The sequence below is a fragment of the Oryctolagus cuniculus genome, chromosome 6, assembly GCF_051225735.1.
Source record: "Oryctolagus cuniculus isolate XC-2025 breed Fujian yellow rabbit chromosome 6, ASM5122573v1, whole genome shotgun sequence".
Taxonomy (NCBI): Eukaryota; Metazoa; Chordata; class Mammalia; order Lagomorpha; family Leporidae; genus Oryctolagus; species Oryctolagus cuniculus.
In genome coordinates this window covers 104,818,664-104,839,607 of record NC_142872.1, presented here as the reverse complement: position 1 = coordinate 104,839,607, position 20,944 = coordinate 104,818,664, and the positions used below count along the sequence as shown (strand labels likewise).

At 35.2% G+C, this 20,944-nt stretch overlaps 1 protein-coding gene across 2 annotated transcripts in view; it reads right to left on the bottom strand.

Annotated features, from left to right (window-relative positions):
* ZC2HC1A (zinc finger C2HC-type containing 1A) overlaps positions 1–20,944 on the bottom strand; it is a 56,447-nt gene that overhangs the window by 16,288 nt on the left and 19,215 nt on the right. For both annotated transcript variants that reach the window (XM_008255684.5, XM_002710650.6), the window contains exons 5-7: positions 20,672–20,820; positions 10,929–11,028; positions 9,874–9,973 (exon numbers count right to left, since the gene is read on the bottom strand). In XM_008255684.5, the coding sequence (XP_008253906.2) occupies positions 9,874–9,973; positions 10,929–11,028; positions 20,672–20,820 (349 nt within the window). The remainder of the gene's footprint in view (positions 1–9,873; positions 9,974–10,928; positions 11,029–20,671; positions 20,821–20,944) is intronic.

The window sequence follows — 20,944 nt, the reverse complement described above, 5'->3', positions numbered from 1 at the left end:
CAAAGTCACTATGTATCAAAAGTCACATTAAACGTTAATGGACTTAACTCTTCAGTTAAAAGACATGGCTGATTGGCTTAAGGAACAAAACCCAACTATTTGTTGCCTATAAGAAACACATCTCTCTAACAAAGAGGCATGCAGACTGAAAGTGAAAGGTTGGAAAAAGATATTCCATGCCAACAGAAACCAAAAAAAAGCAGGTGTAGCCATATTAATATCAGACAAAATAAACTTCAATACAAAAACTGTTAAGAGAGACAAAGAGGGGCACTATATAATGATTAAGGGTTCAATTCAACAGGAAGATGTAACTATTATAAATGTATATGCACCTAATTACAGGGCACCAGTCTATTTAAAAGATATGTTAAGGGACTTAAAGGGAGATTTAGATTCCAATACAATAGTACTGGGGGACTTCAATACTCCACTCTCAGAAATAGACAGATCATCCGGACAGAAGATCAACAAGGAAACAGCAGATTTAATCGACGCTATTGCCCAAATGGATCTAACCAATATCTACAGAACTTTCAGTCCTACATCTAAAGACTTTACATTCTTCTCAGCAGTGCATGGAACCTTCTCTAGGATTGACCACATACTAGGCCATAAAGCAAGTCTCAGCAAATTTAAAAGAATTAGAATAATACCATGCAGCTTCTCAGACCACAGCAGAATGAAGCCAGAAATTAGCAACTCAGGAAACCCTAGAAAGTATGCAAACACATGGAGATTGAACAACATGCTCCTAAATGAACACTGGGTCATTCAAGAAATCAAAAGAGAAATCAAAAACTGTCTGGAAGTAAATGAGGATAACAACACAACATATCAAAACTTATGGGATACAAAAAAGCAGTATTGAGAGGCAAGTTTATAGCAATAGGGGCCTATATCAAGAAATTGGAAAGAGACCAAATAAATGAGCTTTCAGCGCATCTCAAGGACCTAGAAAAACTGCAGCAAACCAGACCCAAATCTAGTAGGAGAAGAGAAATAATTAAAATCAGAGAAGAAATCAACAGGATTGAATCCAAAAAAAAAACATTACCAAAAATCAGCCAAATGAAGAGCTTGTTTTTTGAAAAAATACACAAAATTGACACCCCATTGGCCCAACTAACTAAAACAAGAAGAGAAAAGACCCAAATCAATAAAATCAGAGATGAAAAAGGAAACGTAACAACAGACACCACAGAAATAAAAAGAATCATCAGAAATTACTACAAGGACTTGTATGCCAGCAAACAGGAATATCTATCAGAAATGGATAGATTCCTGGACACATGCAATCTACCTAAATTGAACCAGGAAGACATAGAAAACTAAATAGACCCATAACTGAAACAGAAATTGAAACAGTAATAAAGGCCCTCCCAACAAAGAAAACCCCAGGACCAGATGGATTCACTGCTGAATTCTACCAGACATTTAAAGAAGAACTAATTCCATTTCTTCTCAAACTATTCAGAACAATCGAAAAAGAGGGAATCCTCCCAAATTCTTTCTATGAAGCCAGCATCACCTTAATCCCTAAGCCAGAGAAAGATGCAGCACTGAAAGAAAATTACAGACCAATATCCCTGATGAACATAGATGCAAAAATCCTCAATAAAATTCTCACCAATAGAATACAACAACACATCAGAAAAATCATCCACCCAGACCAAGTAGGATTTATCCCTGGTATGCAGGGATGGTTCAACATTCACAAATCAATCAATGTGATTCACCACATTAACAGACTGCAGAAGAAAAACCATATGATTATCTCAATAGATGCAGAGAAAGCATTCGATAAAATTCAACACCCTTTCATGATGAAAACTCTAAGCAAATTGGGTATAGAAGGAACATTCCTCAATACAATCAAAGCAATTTATGAAAAACCCACAGCCAGCATCCTATTGAATGGGGAAAAGTTGGAAGCATTTCCACTGAGATCTGGCACCAGACAGGGATGCCCACTCTCACCACTGCTATTTAACATAGTTCTGGAAGTTTTAACCAGAGCCATCAGACAAGAAAAAGAAATTAAAGGAATAAAAATTGAGAAGGAAGAAGTCAAACTATCCCTCTTTGCAGACGATATGATTCTTTACTTAGAGGATCCAAAGAACTCTACTAAGAGACTATTGGAACTCATAGAGGAGTTTGGCAAAGTAGCAGGATATAAAATTAATGCACAAAAATCAACAGCCTTTGTATACACAAGCAATGCCACAGCTGAGAAAGAACTGCTAAGATCAATCCCATTCACAATAGCTACAAAAACAATCAAATACCTTGGAATAAACTTAACCAAGGATGTTAAAGATCTCTACGATAAAAATTACAAAACCTTAAAGAAATAGAAGAGGATACCAAAAAATGGAAAAATCTTCCATACTCATGGATTGGAAGAATCAACATCATCAAAATGTCCATTCTCCCAAAAGCAATTTATAGATTCAATGCAATACCAATCAAGATACCAAGACATTCTTCTCAGATCTGGAAAAAATGGTGCTGAAATTCATATGGAGGCACAAGAGACCTCGAATAGCTAAAGCAATCTTGTACAACAAAAACAAAGCCGGAGGCATCACAATACCAGATTTCAGGACATACTACAGGGCAGTTATCAAAACAGCATGGTACTGGTACAGAAACAGATGGATAGACCAATGGAACAGAATTGAACCACCAGAAATCAACCCAAACATCTACAGCCAACTTATATTTGATCAAGGATCTAAAACTAATTCCTGGAGCAAGGACAGTCTATTCAATAAATGGTGCTGGGAAAATTGGATTTCCACGAGCAGAAGCATGAAGCAAGACCCCTACCTTTCACCTTACACAAAAATCCACTCAACATGGATTAAAGACCTAAATCTACGACCTGACACCATCAAGTTACTAGAGAACATTGGAGAAACCCTTCAAGATATTGGCACAGGCAAAGAATTTCTGGAAAAGACCTGGGAGGCACAGGCAGTCAAAGCCAAAATCAACTATTGGGATTGCATCAAATTGAGAAGTTTCTGTACTGCAAAAGAAACAGTCAGGAGAGTGAAGAGACAACCGACAGAATGGGAAAAAATATTTGCAAACTATGCAACAGATAAAGGGTTAATAACCAGAATCTACAAAGAGATCAAGAAACTCCACAAAAACAAAACCAACAACCCACTTAAGAGATGGGCCAAGGACCTCAATAGACATTTTTCAAAAGAGGAAATCCAAATGGCCAACAGGCACATGAAAAAATGTTCAAGGTCATTAGCAATCAGGGAAATGCAAATCAAAACCACAATGAGGTTTCACCTCACCCCAGTTAGAATGGCTCACATTCAGAAATCTACCAACAACATGCTGGCGAGGATGTGGGGAAAAAGGGACACTAACCCACTGTTGGTGGGAATGCAATCTGGTCAAGTCACTATGGAAGTCAGTCTGGAGATTCCTCAGAAACCTGAAGATAACCCTACCATTCGACCCAGCCATCCCACTCCTTGGAATTTACACAAAGGAATTTAAATTGGCAAACAAAAAAGCGGTCTGCACCCTAATGTTTATTGCAGCACAATTCACAATAGCCAAGACCTGCAACCAACCTAAATGCCCATCAACGGTAGACTGGGTAAAGAAATTATGGGATATGTACTCTTTAGAATACTATACCGCAGTAAGAAACAATGAAATCCAGTCATTTGCAACAAAATGGAGGAATCTGGAACACATCATGCTGAGTGAAATAAGCCAGTCCCAAAGGGACAAATATCATATGTTCTCCCTGATCGGTGACAACTGACTGAACACCAAAAAGGAAACCTGTTGAAGTGAAATGGACACTATGAGAAACGGTGACTTGATCAGCATAGCCCTGACTGTTAATGAACAACTTAATACATTATCCCTCTTAGTAGTTTTTTTTTGTCTGTTCTACTTAATATGACTGGTTTAATTCTGTAATTAATACACAGTTATTCTTAAGTGTTGAAACTTAACTGAAATGTGATCCCTGTTAAATATAAGAGTGGGAATGAGAGAGGGAAGAGATGTACAATTTGGGACATGCTCAAGCTGACTTGCCCCAAATGGTAGAGTTAGAAACATACCAGGGGATTCCAATTCAATCCCATCAAGGTGGCATGTACCAATGCCATCTCACTAGTCCAAGTGATCAATTTCAGTTCACAATTGATCATAATGAAAGGACTAAGAGTCAAAGGGAGCACATAAACAAGTCTAGTGCCTGCTAATACTAACCGATACAATAAATAAAGGGGAGAGCGATCCAACATTGGAAGCAAGATACACAGTAGACTCATAGAATGGCAGATGTCCTAAACAGCACTCTGGCCTCAGAATCATCCCTAAAGGCATTCGGATCCGGCTGAAAAGCCCATGAGAGTATTTCAGGCATGGAAAGCCAAGACACTCTGGCAAAAAAACAAACAAAAAAAGCAAAAAAAAAAAAAACAAAAACAAAAACAAAAAACAAAACCTAAATGAAAGATCTCTGTAAGTGAGACCCCAGTGGAAAGAACAGGTCTTCAAAGAAGGAGGTACCTTTCTCTGAAGGGAGGAGAGAACTTCCACTTTGACTATGACCTTGTCTAAATAAGATAAGAGTCGGTGAAATCAAAAGGCTGCCATAGCCTTGGCAACTCATGACTGGAGCATAGGGAGATTACTGATGCCATAAATAGGAGTGTCAATTTGTAAAGTCAACAACAGGAGTCACTGTGCACTTACTCCTCATGTAGGAGCTCTGTCCTTAATGTGCTGTACATTGAGATTTAATGCTATAACGAGTACTCAAACAGTATTTTTCACTTTGTGTTTCTATGTGGGTGCAAACTGTTGAAATCTTTACTTAATGTATACTAAACTGATCTTCTGTATAAATAGAAAATTGAAAATGAATCTTGATATGAATGGAAGGGGAGAGAGAGCGGGAAAGGGGAGGGTTGCAGGTGGGAGGGAAGTCCTGGGGTGGGGGGAGCCAATGCAGTCCATAAGCTGTACTTTGGAAATCTATATTCATTAAATAAAAGTTAAAAAAAGAAAGAAGTATTTGATGACACTGAGGATTTTTCAAGCACCTGTTGGTCGTGTGTTATGTCCTACTTTGAGAAATCATCAAGGAAATTCAATTCAAAACTACAATGAGCTATTACCTCATTTCAGTTAGATTGGCTATTATCGAAAAGACAAAAGATAACAAAGGTTGCTAAGAATGTGGAAAAAAGGAAACCCTTACAAACTGTCAGTGGGAATGTAAATTCATACAACTACTGTGGAAAACAATACAGAGGTGCCTCAGAAAATTAAAAACAGAACCCTCATCTTTTCTGGCTAGCCATACTGCGTATATATCCAAAGAAAGTGAAATCAGATTGTTGAAAAGTCTGCACTTCTATTTTTATTACAGCACTATGCACAAAGCCAAGAAATGGAAACAACTTTAATGCTATCAACTGATGGATACAGCAAATGTACTACATATACACAATGAAATACTATTAAGCCATAAAAAATGAAATACTGTCATTTGTGATAACATGATTGGAACTGGAGGTGTTTATGATAAATGAAGCAAGCCAGGTAGAGAAAGATAAGTACTACATGACCTTATCATTCACAGCGACTAAAAAACTAATCTCATAGAAGTTGACAGTAAAATGATAGTGATCAGAGGCTATGGATAGTAGTAGAGAGGCAAGGAAGAAAGAGGAAAGGTTGGGGCCGGTGCTGTGGTGTAGCAGGTAAAGCTGCTGCCTGCAGTGTGGGCAACCCATATGGCTGCCAGTTCATGTCCCAGCTGTTCCACTTCCTATTCCAGCTCTCTGCTATGGCCTGGGAAAGCAGCAGAAGATGGCCCAAGTCCTTGAGCCCCTGAACCTGCTTGGGAGACCCAGAAGAAGCTCCTGGCTCCTGGCTACGGATAGGCCCAGCTCTGGCAGTTGCAGCCATTTGGGGAGTGAACCAGTGGATGGAAGACCTCTCTCTCCCTCTCTCTCTGTGTCTCTCTCTGCCTCTGACTCTAACTCTGAATTCCAAATAAATAAATCTTAAAAAAAAAAAAAAAAAAAAAAAAAAAACCAGGAAAGGTTGATTAATGAGATTAAGTTACAGTTAGATAGAAGAAAGAAGTTCTTATGCTCCATTGCACAGGTAGTGTGACTTAAGGCAACAACAACATATTGTATATAACTGCTAAAAGGTAGAAGAAGGGATTTTTGAATGTTGTCACCAAAAATAACTACTTGAGATCAGTATATGTATCCTGATTTAAACATTATACAACATACACATATACTGAAACATCACATGGTACCTCATAACGTTGTACAATATTGATATACTGCTTGAAAACTTTAAAACAATAAAATATTTGGCAACATTATCAACCTATTCCTGATCTGAAATAAATGCTAACCTATGAAAGGTTCTCATTTATTGCTGAGACCATGAGAGTGAATTCACTTAGGAAATAAAGTCGATAGTTGTAGCAAGCATAGTAAATGAAGATGCAATTAGAAGATGAAAATAAAGTGGATAGTTGTAGCAAGCATAGTAAATGAAGATGCAATTAGAAGATGACTTCTAAAATATTACTGGGGAAATTTTTACCAGGTTTTATTTTGCATCTTTGTGGACTTCTGTAGTTATGACACTCTGAGGCATTCCAAGTTTTGAAATGTGTCATACATCTACTTCGGATCATAAATTCATGAGTGCTGCATAGATAATTTACTAACTCGATTCCATGGCAAAATTAACTCCATATTCCAACATCTTCAATTATTTTTATCTACATAATAGTCAAGACTCTGTTAGGTTGTCTAAGGAACTTCTAGATCCGTAAGAAAAGACAGAAAAATTCATAAAAATCTAAATAATGTTCTACACATATTCAGTTCACACATAGTAAAAGACAGGCTTACCAAAGCCAAAAAACCAATAAAAACAAACAGGTTCCATCATATTAAAATGTAGTTAAATATCTATAGGTATTTTATTTCCTATTTATTTTAATAGTATTAAGTATGAAATAATAACTTTAGTTTTTTAATTAAGTAAGTGTACCATATATGTATTCTGTGGTTCTGATTTTACCATATCTATTATATTCAAACTAAACGTGTTTTTCATAGTAATTGAACAGAAGTAAATCTTTGACATGCAATGTTTTAGCTATTGAAAATTATCTGCCAAAATATCCATTTGAACTGGTAATTAACCATTAAAAAATGCATTTATTTGGGTGGGAATTTAGTGCAGCAGTAAGGCTGCTTGGGATGCCCATGTACCATATTCGAGTACATGGGTTCAAGTCCGGCTTTGCTGCCAATTCTAGCAACCTACTGATCTACACCCTGGGAGGCAGTACGAGATGGCTGAAGTAGTTGTGTCTCTGCCACCCATACGGGAAACCTGATGTAACTTTGTAAGTTATCCAGACTTGGCTGTTGCAGGCATTTGGGAAGTGAACTAGCAGACAGGAGATCTCTATCATCCTTTCAAACCAATCAAATAAATAATTTTTATAACCTATTCAAAAAAACCCACAATTCTCAAGGCACAATTGTGTAAATTCTTTGACAAAATTTAAATGTTGCCATATTTATATAAAAGCTCTGTGCCTCATATTGCTAAAATTTCTTAGGATTAAAGGTAATTGTTTAATAAGGGAAGCTTTTCCACTAAGGTGTGTTTATTTAAAAAAAAAAATTAGTTACAGTTGATCCACAGGTTGTCTACATGTTAACTACCAAACATGAACACTTTTTTCTAGTACAAAGATAAATTTTTCTATGCAAGTATGATAAATACTTCAGATCACTAGCATGCTTGATTAAAGTGAACCATAATAAATATTATGTATATCAGACTGTAAACAATTACAAGAAAATGAGAAATGATATCATTTACTGATCTCAGCAGATACTTAATTTCTTGAACTTGACAGCTAACTAGATACCTTAATTCTACTTTCAATCAACCTTGAATCAACTGTGTAAATGGAAAAAATGGTTGCTATACAAACTTCAAGTAAAACTTTCACTTGTACCAAGACCACAATTCTATGATGTGCCAACAGATTTACAGATGAGAGATTTAATTAGTTCCTTATTTTTCACATATTCACCAAAAATGTATTGCTGACTACATATACGATTCTACGATTCTCTAGTTATTTCTGTAAAGCAAGGCAGACATTCTCTCGGCCATCATGGAACATTTATCCAGCAAGGAAAACAAATAAATCATTAACTCAAGAATTCTGAAAAAGGAATGAACTCTGCCACTAACAAGTCAGCTAAGTTTCCAATATGCTATAGTAACATTACAGTTAATATAGCAAATATGTAGGCCAGTGACAAACACTATCAATCTCCTTTCAGCAGTTAGAAACCCTCCTGAACAATACTGGCTTTTAATTCATAATCAACTGTAAACTGAGATAATAAACAACACTTCAAAAAATATTATAATCTAACAGAAGGCAATTCTCTCTGATATGGCAAAACAGCTTTGTAAAGTAAATTGCTATATTTATATTCCACTTTGGTCCAATGAGTTAACTTAGAGACACAAAGAAATAGCAATTTTGTTTACCACTGGAAGATATGATTCTATTTTTATTTTTAAACTACTTATTCTACCCATAATGAACCTCTCTTGCAGACAGCCTATCTCTTCTTTTTAGAGGAACACACAAAAAAAATTCAACTCATCCAGTCTTGTTATTTTTTCAACAATGATAATTACATTAAACTCCTTGTAGGTCTTGCCTTTTCTGTATGATATGCATTGAAAAACAAAAGGTAATTATCCTATTTGATAAATATCCTTGCATGAGTATAAATTTTCTACATAAAACCAAAGTGAATGAAAGCCACAGATAATTGATATATCCTCAAAAATAACATGGGGCTATATTTACTTAGTTAACTGTACCAGTATATGTAAAAATAGGCATAAGCTTTCATTATAATAGGTTTGTGACGATCTCAATTGTCTGATTTACCAAAATGGAAGTGCGAGTTCTAAAAACAGATGGTCATCTATGACAAACCTAGGGCTACTAACAATCTTTCCCATATTAAACGGATTACTGAAAGTTTAATTATGTGACTTCATTAAAAACCATGTGTACTTAACTGGAGAAAGTATTAAACAGCATAAAAAATCATCTACTGTTAATATTTTAGCAAATTCTTTTTTGTGTGTACACATACATTTATATTTTCCATCATAGTATATAAAGTCTTTTTTATCCTACATTTTTCTCTTACTATAGTAGGATTACACTGTTAGAATATACAAATATACATACATATTTGTAGATTTTTGTAATATTCAACAAAGCTAGACATTTAGGCAATTTTTTTATTATAACAGAACATGTGAAGAGTCCAATATTTGAAGCAAAATAGATCTCAATTTGTATCCTGCTTCTAACTCTTAAAAGCTTTGTAGATGTCAATAAATTATTGTTTTTCTGATTCTTTTTTCCTATGGTCATGGGGTAGTTTTAACAAAAATATATGCAAAATGTCTAGCACAGTGCCTGATACATAGCGCTTAATGAATTAGTTATTATGAAATCCATCTATATTTCAATTACTACTTTTAAACTAGAGCCACAGAAATAAAATCCATTAAAAATTTGAGCTCTTGATAAATGTCATCAGATTGTTTACAAAATGGTTATATGAATTTGAATTCTCAACAGCAGCAGTGAGCTCCTGACTAGCAATGTGCTAAAAAACAAAATTAAGTTTAATTTAAAACCAATTACCTTAACAAAATAAAAGTTTAATATGATTTAAATATAGCTCACAAATAAATTATTCAGTGTAGACTTACCCTGCATGAGGGGCTGCTATCCCTTTATGAGAGGGAGATAGGGTCTGAAGTTTGTTTCCCAAAGAGCTGTTAACTGAAGACACTTTACCTGAAGGCATACCTTATAATAAAAAGGGCATTAATTTTAACAATACTCTAAAGAAAATAAACAGAAAATATAAAGCAGAGCATCTGACAAGGAAATAATTCTTCAGTGGTACTCTTTGTGGCTATAATCAAAAGTAATTGACTAACAAAATTCTTATAAAAATGGTATTTCCAAGGAACAAAATGCAGCATCATTCATTTATAATTTCTAAAAAATTCTTTTTTAGAATTACACAGAAATTAAAGTATATTTTAGTGGTCAATACCTTCTTCAAACATCACAAGCATTAAATATTTATTAATATAAATTGTCAAGTGCATAGAGGTATGAGGAACTGAGGTAGAAATGAGGGGAAAATATTGTGGTCAAAGAATTAAAAAAACCATGTGATTGGGGCTGGAATTGTGCCACTGGGGGTTAATCTGCCACTTACAATATTAGTCTCCCATACTGGAGTGCTGGTTCAAGTCTGGGATGCCCCCCTTCCCATCCAGCTGCATACTGATACATGTGGAAAGGCAGTGGAAGATCGCCCAAGTACTTGGGCTCTTGCTACCCACGTTGGGCAGCAGAATGGAGATAGCTCCTGGCTCCTGATTATGGCCTTGCCCAGAAGCAGCTGTTGCAACCACTTAGGGAGTGAACCAGTGGATCTAAGATCTCTGTTTCTCTGCCTTTCAAATAAATAACTAAATAAATCTTAAAAACAACAACAAACATGGCTGACTATTTGGAACAGATAATACCCCAATAATAGCATCAGAGATAGATGTTTAAGCTAAAATAATGATAAAATACCTAAAATAGAAACTCTATTAAAAGGTAGTTTACTTTCACTCAAATAGAATTATTTTTCTCTATGTCTTTTAATTATAAATTTAGTAATCCAGAATAGACTATTATCTTCATCTCCTCCTCTACCAACATAGGTTTTAAAAACAGCAAGTCAAATTACAGAGCTTATTACCTACAACAGCTTTGCTAGTGCTACTTGGTTGCGGTAATCTTGAAGATCCTGATGATGTGGTTCCAGGAGAATTTGACTTTTTAACTGCAGGTGGCTTATACTAAAATAAAGAGAAGAAAATATTTCATCAATATAATTTGATTATGGACTGTAAACTAGTAGATAAAAGCTCACATTTCCTGAGTACAGAACTTCAGTTTTACAAAATAAAAATTTATAGAAGTGGATGGTGATTATGGTTTTGCAAACTATTACAAATTTATCTAATGTCACAGAACTGTACGTTTAAAAATGGTTAAGGGTAAAGTGTTTGGCTTTAATAGTTAAGATGCTTGCATTCTATTGGAAATACTTGTGTTTGACATCTGGCTTCTGATAACGCATACTTTCAGAGGCAGAGATGAGGCTCAAGTATGTTGGTCCCTGTCACCCATGTGGGAGACCTCGATTGAGTTCCTGGCTCCAACTTTCAGCCTGGCCAATCCTGGCCAATCCTGGCCATTACTGGCATTTGGGGAGTGAATCAGCAGATGGAAGCTATCTTTCTTTCTCTCTCTCTCTCTCTGCCTCTCAAATAAATATAAATTTTTGAAATAATAGTTATGATGGTAAATTTTATGTCACGTATTTCACAATAAAAAATTGGAAAGAAAAACATTTACACTCTCAACATTTTCATTAGTTACTGAATTATTCAAATTGAAAAAGTCTAAACTAAAATATGCTGCATCAAAGAGAGGTTTTCTAAAATATGTTTTTTAAAACTGGCAGACTAAAAGTTTGTTTCAGAAGTTGTACAGCTAAAACAAACGAAGAGCAACCTTTTTCAGTTCAAAAACAGCAGAAAAACTTAGAAACACCTAATGATGTTCACTTGATGGTCTAGCTTTAAAGGTCAAGATTCTTAGATGTTCCTGGGTGTGGTTTTATTTCAAATACTTAATCCAGTTGTACTTCCTACTATAAAAAAATTCAGATTACCTATCAGTCTGGACAAATTTCATAGTAACTGCATTATGGGTTTCCTCAATGTGAATAAAGAGCTAAGTCTGGCTTCAGTAACCTTACCAGATTACATTAGATGAATGGTTTATATAAGATTGGATATTTCAGCTTATTCTCTTTTTTTCTATATTTTCTAGAGGTACATCACTATTAATTTTATTTTCACATCTGGCACAAAAAGATATCAAAAGAGAGGACTGTGGCTGTCACTAATCTTGTATAAAGACATTTTAAAGATATCAGCATTATCTTTTTGAGTCAAATTTTTGCTTAGTTCACTAAATATAAAAATGTGATTGATCACCTTTTCCGATATTAAGAAATGACCAGGTTACCCACCTTAACTGCAGTGCAAGAGTTTAACTAATGCCACTTCGTTGCAGCCAGTGCTTCAACTATAAAGTGATAAGGATACCTGCATGTGTGATTGCGTGTAATATATCAGAATGTTTAGGACTTTATAGGAAAACTGGTTTTGTTCAATTTTTAAAGTCAAAGCACTTTTTAATCAGTAAGTAGTATAAAATTTGAGATGTCAACTACCAAAAATAACTAACAATAATTCTGAAGTAAAATATTTTTCAAAATGAAAACTTTTAAAAACTAAATTTTGCTAAAGGTCATAAAAATGAATGCATGCACATTTTGCAGTAGTTTTTTAGAAATGAAAATCTTCTAAGTCACTTGTCAAATAGAAAACCAAAACTTCAGTAAATGTCTGTTAAATGAGCAAATAATTAGGAGACTTTGGGAGATGAGCCACATGGAGATATGGTTTCTTTGTTCCCAGATTAAAACAACATCTGATTAATATCAGTCCCGTTAAAATAACAATGAAGAAACTGGGAAAGGTTTAAAACAGCAATAAAGAAAAAAAGACCTAATAAAGACTTGTCAAACTATCAAAGGTAAGTCTACTTAAAATAGGGACAATAAAATTAGATTAAAGAACCAAATTAGACTGGTTATCCACTTATATTGAGCTAACAACCAAAATAGAGCAAAACAATTAGCATTAACATAGAATGTATGTGTGACATATTACAGATTAAGAGACCCAGCTTTCAGGCAGGGGACAGGCTGAAAGGAGGCTCATGGCATTACATAACTGGGACTAAAGACTTTTATGCACATAGCAGAAACTTGTTAACTTAATGGCTTATAGATACCTCAAAAAATGGCAAAATATTTCTTTCAAAAGGTGTTTTGTCCTCATCTCTTCATTAGGCCTCTTACTGTTTTTTTAAAAGATTATTTATTTGAAAGAGTTACACAGAGAGAGGAGGTGTGTGTGTGGGGGGGTTCTCCATCCAATGGTTCACTCCCCAATTGGCCAAAACAGCTGGAGCTGTGCTGAACCGAAGCCAGGAGCTTCCTCCGGGTCTCCCATGTGGGTGCAGGGGCCCAAGAGTCCGGGACATCCTCCACTGCTCTTCCAGGTCACAGCAGAGAGCTGGATTGAAGTGGAACAGCTGGGTCTAGAACCAGCACCCATATGGGATGCCGGCACTTCAGGTCAGGGAGTTAACCTGCTGCACCACAGTGCCAGCCCCACCTCTTACCATTTTAATTCAAGTAATTTTACTGTTTTCTGCGCTAGAACCTAGCCCCAAGTTACTTATATCCTGTAACATTTCCTATGACTTTCAACAAGAACAAGTGAGGTTAGTTTTTCTGCTGAATAAGCTCTTGTTTAAAATGTATTCACCTGCCTCTCAGTATCTTGCCGCTTCCCTGACCCAAATAATCTGATCTGTTCCTTTCTGAGCTGTGTTCTAGCCATTCCATGGCATCCAGCTGAAATTCTACCAGTATTATAAGGACTTATAGAATGACTCTGGCTGTCAACAATATTGTATAAGTACATTTTAATGATCAGAAAACAAGATCATTTTATTCTTAAACACTTACATTCAATATTATATTTTCATTCATTAAATTATTTGTTATCATTTTTCTGTTTTTATATAGTTCACAAATCTAACAAATTTCCCTGGTAAAATATTAACATTACAAAGAGTGTTCACAGGAATTGGAAAAATTTAAAGAATCTGGAGGACATCCATTTCTGGTAAAATGGTAGAAAAGACTACTTGGGCCATCCCTTCAATTAAAACTTAAAAATGCTCAAGAAAGCTTAAAAAATCAAGTAGTGTCAGATGAAAGGAGAACCAAATTACCACCACAACACAATGTAATAAGTCTGGCTAACACATATATTTGCTATTCAAGCAAATTAAAGCCAATATTTTAATTTAAAATTTTTCTTTACTGATAATAATCTTACATACCTGGACGTTACAAGCACAAACCTTCTCTGGAAGAAGGCACTTCATACAAATAACCATCATGAATTAGCTTTTAAAAGTCATGAAGAGCAAAGAGTCAACTGTAATCATGGATTTAAGTATATAGGCAACTACAAATTAGGAAACAAAATAGCAGGAACACAGCCATCAGGGTCACCTCACACAATTATCATATATATATACATATTACAGAACAATTATGTAAGCTAGATTTCTTTTTATTTGAAAGAGAAACAGAGATAGAGACAGAGATCTCCCCATCCACTGGCTCACTCCTCAAAGCCCACAACAGCTGGGGTTGGGTCAGTTGAAGCCAGATGTCCAGAACTCAATCCAAGTCTCCCACATAAGTAGCAGGGATCCAAGGACCTTAGCCATCATTTGCTCCCTCCCAGGATGTACATCAAGAGGAAGTTGAAATTGGAAGCAGATCTGGGACTCAAACCTAAATACTGTGATTTGGGATGCAGTTGTCCCAAGCAGCATATTAACCCAAAATGCCCTTCCCACAAACTACAATGAGTGGAATAGAAAACATTAACAGGGAATTAGAAACTACAAGATAAGAAGTAGAAAATTAGGGGCCAGGAACTGTGGCATAGCTGATAAAGCTATTGCCTACAATGGGGCATCTCATATTGGAGCACTGTCTTGAGTCTCAGCTGCTCCGCTTCTGATCCAGCTCCCTGCTAATTTGCCTGAGAAAGCAGCGGAAAATGGCCCATGTGGCCTCTGCCATCCACACTGGAGACCTGGATGGAGTTCCAGGCTCCTGCCTTTGACCTGGCCTAGTCTCAGCCATTTTGGCTATTCAGGGAGGCAACAAGCAAAGAACAAATAGCTCTCTCTTTCTCTCAATCTCTCTCTCTCTTTGTGTCACTCTGCCTTTCAAATAAATAAATCTTTGTAAAAGGTAGAAAATTAGAGAAACAGCCAATTTCTTTCTTTTTTTTTTTTTTTTTTGACAGGCAGAGTGGACAGTGAGAGAGAGAGAGACAGAGAGAAAGGTCTTCCTTTTTGCCAATGGTTCACCCTCCAATGGCCGCCACGGCTGGTGCGCTGCGGATGACGCCCTGCGGATGGCGCGCTGCGGCCGGCGCATCACGCTGATCTGAAGCCAGGAGCCAGGTGCTTCTCCTGGTCTCCCATGTGGGTGCAGGGCCCAAGGAATTGGGCCATCCTCCACTGCACTCCCGGGCCACAGCAGAGAGCTGGCCTGGAAGAGGAGCGCCGCGAGGCGGAGGATTAGCCTAGTGAGCCGTGGCACCAGCTTCAACAGCCAATTTCAAAAGCTTAAAAATAACAAATTATAAACTCAATGGTGAAGGACAGAAATGGCTGCCTAACTCTCATACATAAAACAATCATAAGTTTTAAAAGAAAAAAAGATTAAGAAACTGGAACCCATGCAAAAACCCATACTGCCTAAGGTAGCTGCTCACCTCCCCCAAATAAAGAAAAAAGAAATAATATTTCAAAGCAAGAAAACAAAATCTACATTTGATACATTATCTACAATATCCAGTTTTCCAGCCCAAAATTACTGGCAAACAAACAGGAAAATATAACCCCTATTGAGCAAAACTAACTTCAAGTGGGAATGAGTGTTAGATTTGGTAGTCAAGGACTTCAAAACAGTTATTACAAATATGTTCAAAAAGTAAAGGAATACACACACACACACACACACACACACACACACAAGAAATAAAGGGAACCATGGTAAATGTGGTAACAGTGAATAAATAGGGAACTGAACAGAGAAATGAAAGCAAAATATAGGTATTTTCAGACAACCAAAATTAGAATTCAGAGCCAGCAGATCTACACTATTACAAGATTAAACAGAGTTCTTCAGGCTCAAGGGAAATGACAAGTGACAGCAACTTAGATTTACAAGAAATAATGAAGAGGTCTGGAAATGATAAAGACATGAATAAATATAAACCACAAAGTATAGGCATGTATCATAAATATATGTGTGCATAAACATAAAAATATTTATATATTTATTTTATTCCCCAAATGTATTTAAAAGATGAATTTTTAAAAAGTGTAATGCTATATAAAAATATACATAAGGAATTCTTATAGGCTTATAATGTCTACACAGGACACATATATTTAAAACTATAGCACTAAGGATGGTGAGAGGTAAATGGAAATACCCACAGATAGAGTAAGTTAAAATTCAATTTTGTATCCCTAAAGCAACTTCTTAAAAAATTCAAAAGGTTAGAAAGTCAATAGAAAAAATATCTATCATTCTGACATTAAGAAAAACAAGAAAAACAGAAAAATCATAAATGACAAATAGAAGACAGACAACATGGCAAACCTAAACACAATCATACCAAAATGAATTACATTAAATATAAATGTTTAAACACTTTGACCAACGAGCTATGGTTGCCAGATTAAGATTAAAAAACAAAAACAAGAGCCAATTATGTTGCCTAAAAGCAACACAAAAACAAATATTTAAGTTAAAGTACAAAAACAAAGTAAGTGAACATAATTTAGCTGAAATCAGGTTATATTCTTGTCAGGTAAAATATACTTCAACACAAAGAATGTGGATATAGTGAAAAAACGATTAATGATTAAAGGAACAAAGCATAGGACACACATAACAAATCATAAACACAACTGAGAGAAACCCAAAATATTTAAATAAAAGCTGACAAAACTAACAAGAGTTATAGAAAAGACAATCAAAGTTGAAGATTTTAGTACAAAATTTCCCTCAATAAGTGATGGACCATGTAGAGAAAGTCAATAACATCACAGAAGATCTCAATGACCAGTAACCTTAACCTAACTGACATTTATAACTGACATTTATATTGCCAACCAATGACTGCAGAACGTACATTTGATTTTCACAAACATTCATCTAACACTCTCCTCAAAGAGAAACGTTCAATATCATAAAATAAATCTCAAAAAGATGGATCTTGTCAAGGAGGTTCCCAAATCAAACAGAACTAAATTTATTTAGAAAAGCCCCAAATATCTGGGAGGCAATGACTCCCTGTAAAATAAACTGAGTGAAAGAGGAAATTACCCAGAGAGTGGCTTAAGTTGAAAAATTAAAAAAACACATTAATACTCATGAAATATGGGCAGACCAATGCTGGAGCAATGAAGTCAATGATCTTTGAGAACATGTAATAATATTCATAAGTCTCTGGTTAGAATGACTAAGGAAGGGAGAAAAATCAGAGGAAAAAAAAGACAATAAATACCAGTATCAACACAGGATAAGAGGATATTAATATAAATTCTACATTCATTAAAAAGATAAACCATTAGGTCAATAAATTTAACAACATGGATGAAAGAGACTATTAGAAAAATGTAAATTGCCAAAAATGATATCAAAATAGAAAATCTTAACAGAAATATATCAACAAAAGAAATTAATGCAGTCATCACAAACCTCAGACCAAAGAAATTCTATGTCTACAAAGCTTCACTGATAAATTCCTGCAAACGTATATAAAAAAGAAATACTGGGCCAGTGCTGTATTGTAACGGGTAAAGCTGCTGGCTGCAGTGCTGGCATCCCATATGGACGCCGGTTAAAGTCCCGGCTGCTCCACTTCCAATCCAGCTCTCTGCTATGGCCTGGGAAAGCAGTGGAAGATGGCCCAAGTGCTAGGGCCCCTGCATCTGCCTGGGAGACTGGGAAAAAGCTTCTGTCTCTTGGCTTTGGACCAGCACAGCTCCGGCCATGCAGTCAATTGGGGAGTGAACCAGCGGATGGAAGACCTCTCTCTCTGCCTCTCCTCTCTCTGTGTAATGCTTTCAAATAAATAAAAATAAATCTTAAAAAAAAAGGAATGTAATCATCAGAATATCACATTTTACAAAAAAAGAAATATCAATATTACAAAAACTCATCCACAAAATAGAATTCTAAATCCATTATCAGACTAGTATTACTGTTATATCAAAATCAGACAAACTACATAATATCAGTCATGAACATGGATGTAAAAATTCTTAATAAAATTTGAGCATATATCTAAAAATTTGTAAGAATAATTTATAATTATAATTTATTCATAGAATACAAAATTGGCTTAACATCTGAAAATCAGCACAACTTATATCAGAATGGAAAAAAATATATTATCATTTAAATACAAACGGACAGAGCATTCAACAAAATTCAAAATCTGTTTATGATATTTTAAAAAAAAATCTTAGAATAGAGCTTTGTCAGACTGACAAAAACCAAAGATGAAAACTCTCAGCTAACCTCACATTCAATAGTATGTGTTCACAAAAGAACAGGAACAAGGAAAGAATGTCTTCTCTCACAACCTATATCCAATAATGAATAGAAAGTTCTAGCCAGTACAATAAATCACACATACATAGAAAAGGCATACAGTTTGGAGAGGAGGAAGCAACACTGTCCTTATTTACAGGTGACATAACCCTATTAAAAATACAAAGCAGCCATTATAAGTGAATTTAGCAAGATACCAGGTTTAACATATTTATATTTAGATAGATATCTATACAGAATATAGCCACACACACACATCTATCTTAGCAATAAATGAATGAAAATTAAATAAGACACAACTGCATTTATAAGAGAATTCAAAAATACTGAATACTAAAGGAATCCTATAAAAAATGTGCATGACCTATTTTTTTACCTAAATACTGAAAACCACAAGACATCACTGAAATAAAGAAAACTCAATTAAGAGGAAATATAACAAGTCCATGGATTGGAAAATGAATATACTTAAAATGTCGATCCTCCCCAAACTGATGTATAGATTTAATGTAATCTCAAATAGGAGCACCGATTTTGTAGCATCTAACAAGTCAATTGTAAAATTTATACACAAATATAAACAACCTAGACTCCAAACCAATTTTGAATAAAAATAAGAGAATTCAGGCTATCTGATTTTAATAGTTATGAAGATAGTATATTTGGCATAGGAATAATGTGCTATTAAAGGACAGATATAAAAAAACATAACAGCTTATACTGAAATAAACCCATGTACATATATTCACTTGATTTTCCACTAAGGTGCTCAGGCAATTAATTCACTGAGAAAAAAAATCTTTTCAACAAATAGTACTTTCACAACAAAGATGATGCTAATAACGATATATTCAATAATATTCTATATTCAATATATATACTATATTGTAAAAATTCAATATATGCAATATATAAAATTCAATACTAGGATAACACTTTAATCATAAATAACAAGAGATAAATAGTCTACTGTCAGCTAGATTTACAACACTCAAAAAACAGATCCTAAGTGAAATTTTTTGTGAAAACTAAAATTTTCTTGAAAGTCTAACATTATCAATGCTTCTGCGTAACAGTTAGCTTAATGAAAACAACAGTACTGTAAAAATTCATTTCCTATAACAAAACCTTGTATAGTATGTGGTTTATAAGTATTTTTATACACTTTACTTCATTCACTTCTTGTAAATATCATGTAAAGTAGGTTACTACTTCACAGATGAAAAATAATTACATAAAATTTTAATTGTTCAGAAGTTCACAAACAGCAATTACAACCTGAACCCAGAGTTTCCTTCCTCGTGTACATTACTCACATATTACTGGAAACATTAGGTACTTACATGATTTACAAACTGACATGTATTGCCATTTTCTCACTCTCCTGGCCCCCCTGGTTTCCTGACTCAGATTCACCCATCTTTCAATTATTTTTTACTTTTTTGTTCTGTAAGTCAGTCTCTCTTCAAGTCCCTATTAACTCAAGTCCTTTTCAAATCAGGTGGGAAGAATCATGATGTTTCTTTCTTTTTTTTTTTTTTTTTTTTTTTTTTTTTGACAGGCAGAGTTAGACAATGAGAGAGAGACTGAGAGAAAGGTCTTCCTTTCTGTTGGTTCACCCCCCAAATGGCCGCTACGGCCAGCGAGCTGCGCCGATCCAAAGCCAGGAGCCAGGTGCTTCCTCCTGGTCTCCCATGCGGGTACAGGGCCCAAGCACTTGGGCCATCCTCCACTGACTTCCTGGGCCACAGCAGAGAGGTGGACTGGAAGAGGAGCAACCGGGGCAAAACCCGGTGCCCCAACCGGGACTAGAACCCGGGGTACCGGTGCTGCAGGTGGGGGATTAGCCTAGTGAGCCGCGGTGCTGGCCAGAATCATTATGTTTCTAAAGTTGCATGTATGAAATGCATGATGTTTTTATTCCTTACATTAAAGGATTCAGAGTAAAAAATTTTTCTCAATTAGCTATTCAAATTCTTTACTAACTCTCTTAAAGAAATATATTTCCTTTAAGTAGTTGAGTAGACTATAGTTTAATGTTCTGTAAAGTGTAAACACAAAAGTATGAATTTGAAGCAGGAGCCATTTTCTCACTTATCTGTAGATATTATTAAAATTGAGCATTTCACCTGTGTCCGAGAAGCTGGTTTTCCTTTGGTATCTGTAGAAAATTTCCCTTTATTACTAATACGTGCTGCTTGTTCTTTACAGAAATTTATATGTCTATCAGCTGCATTTTCATTGAATCTCCTCTGGCAATATGGGCATTGAATGTAATCTAAAACAGATTTAAAAAGGAAGAGATTAATCACATGAAATGAAAAATAAGAATCATTAACTTTTATAAATAGTAATTAAAGATGTATCACATTTATATATTAAGCAAATATGGTAAATGTGAT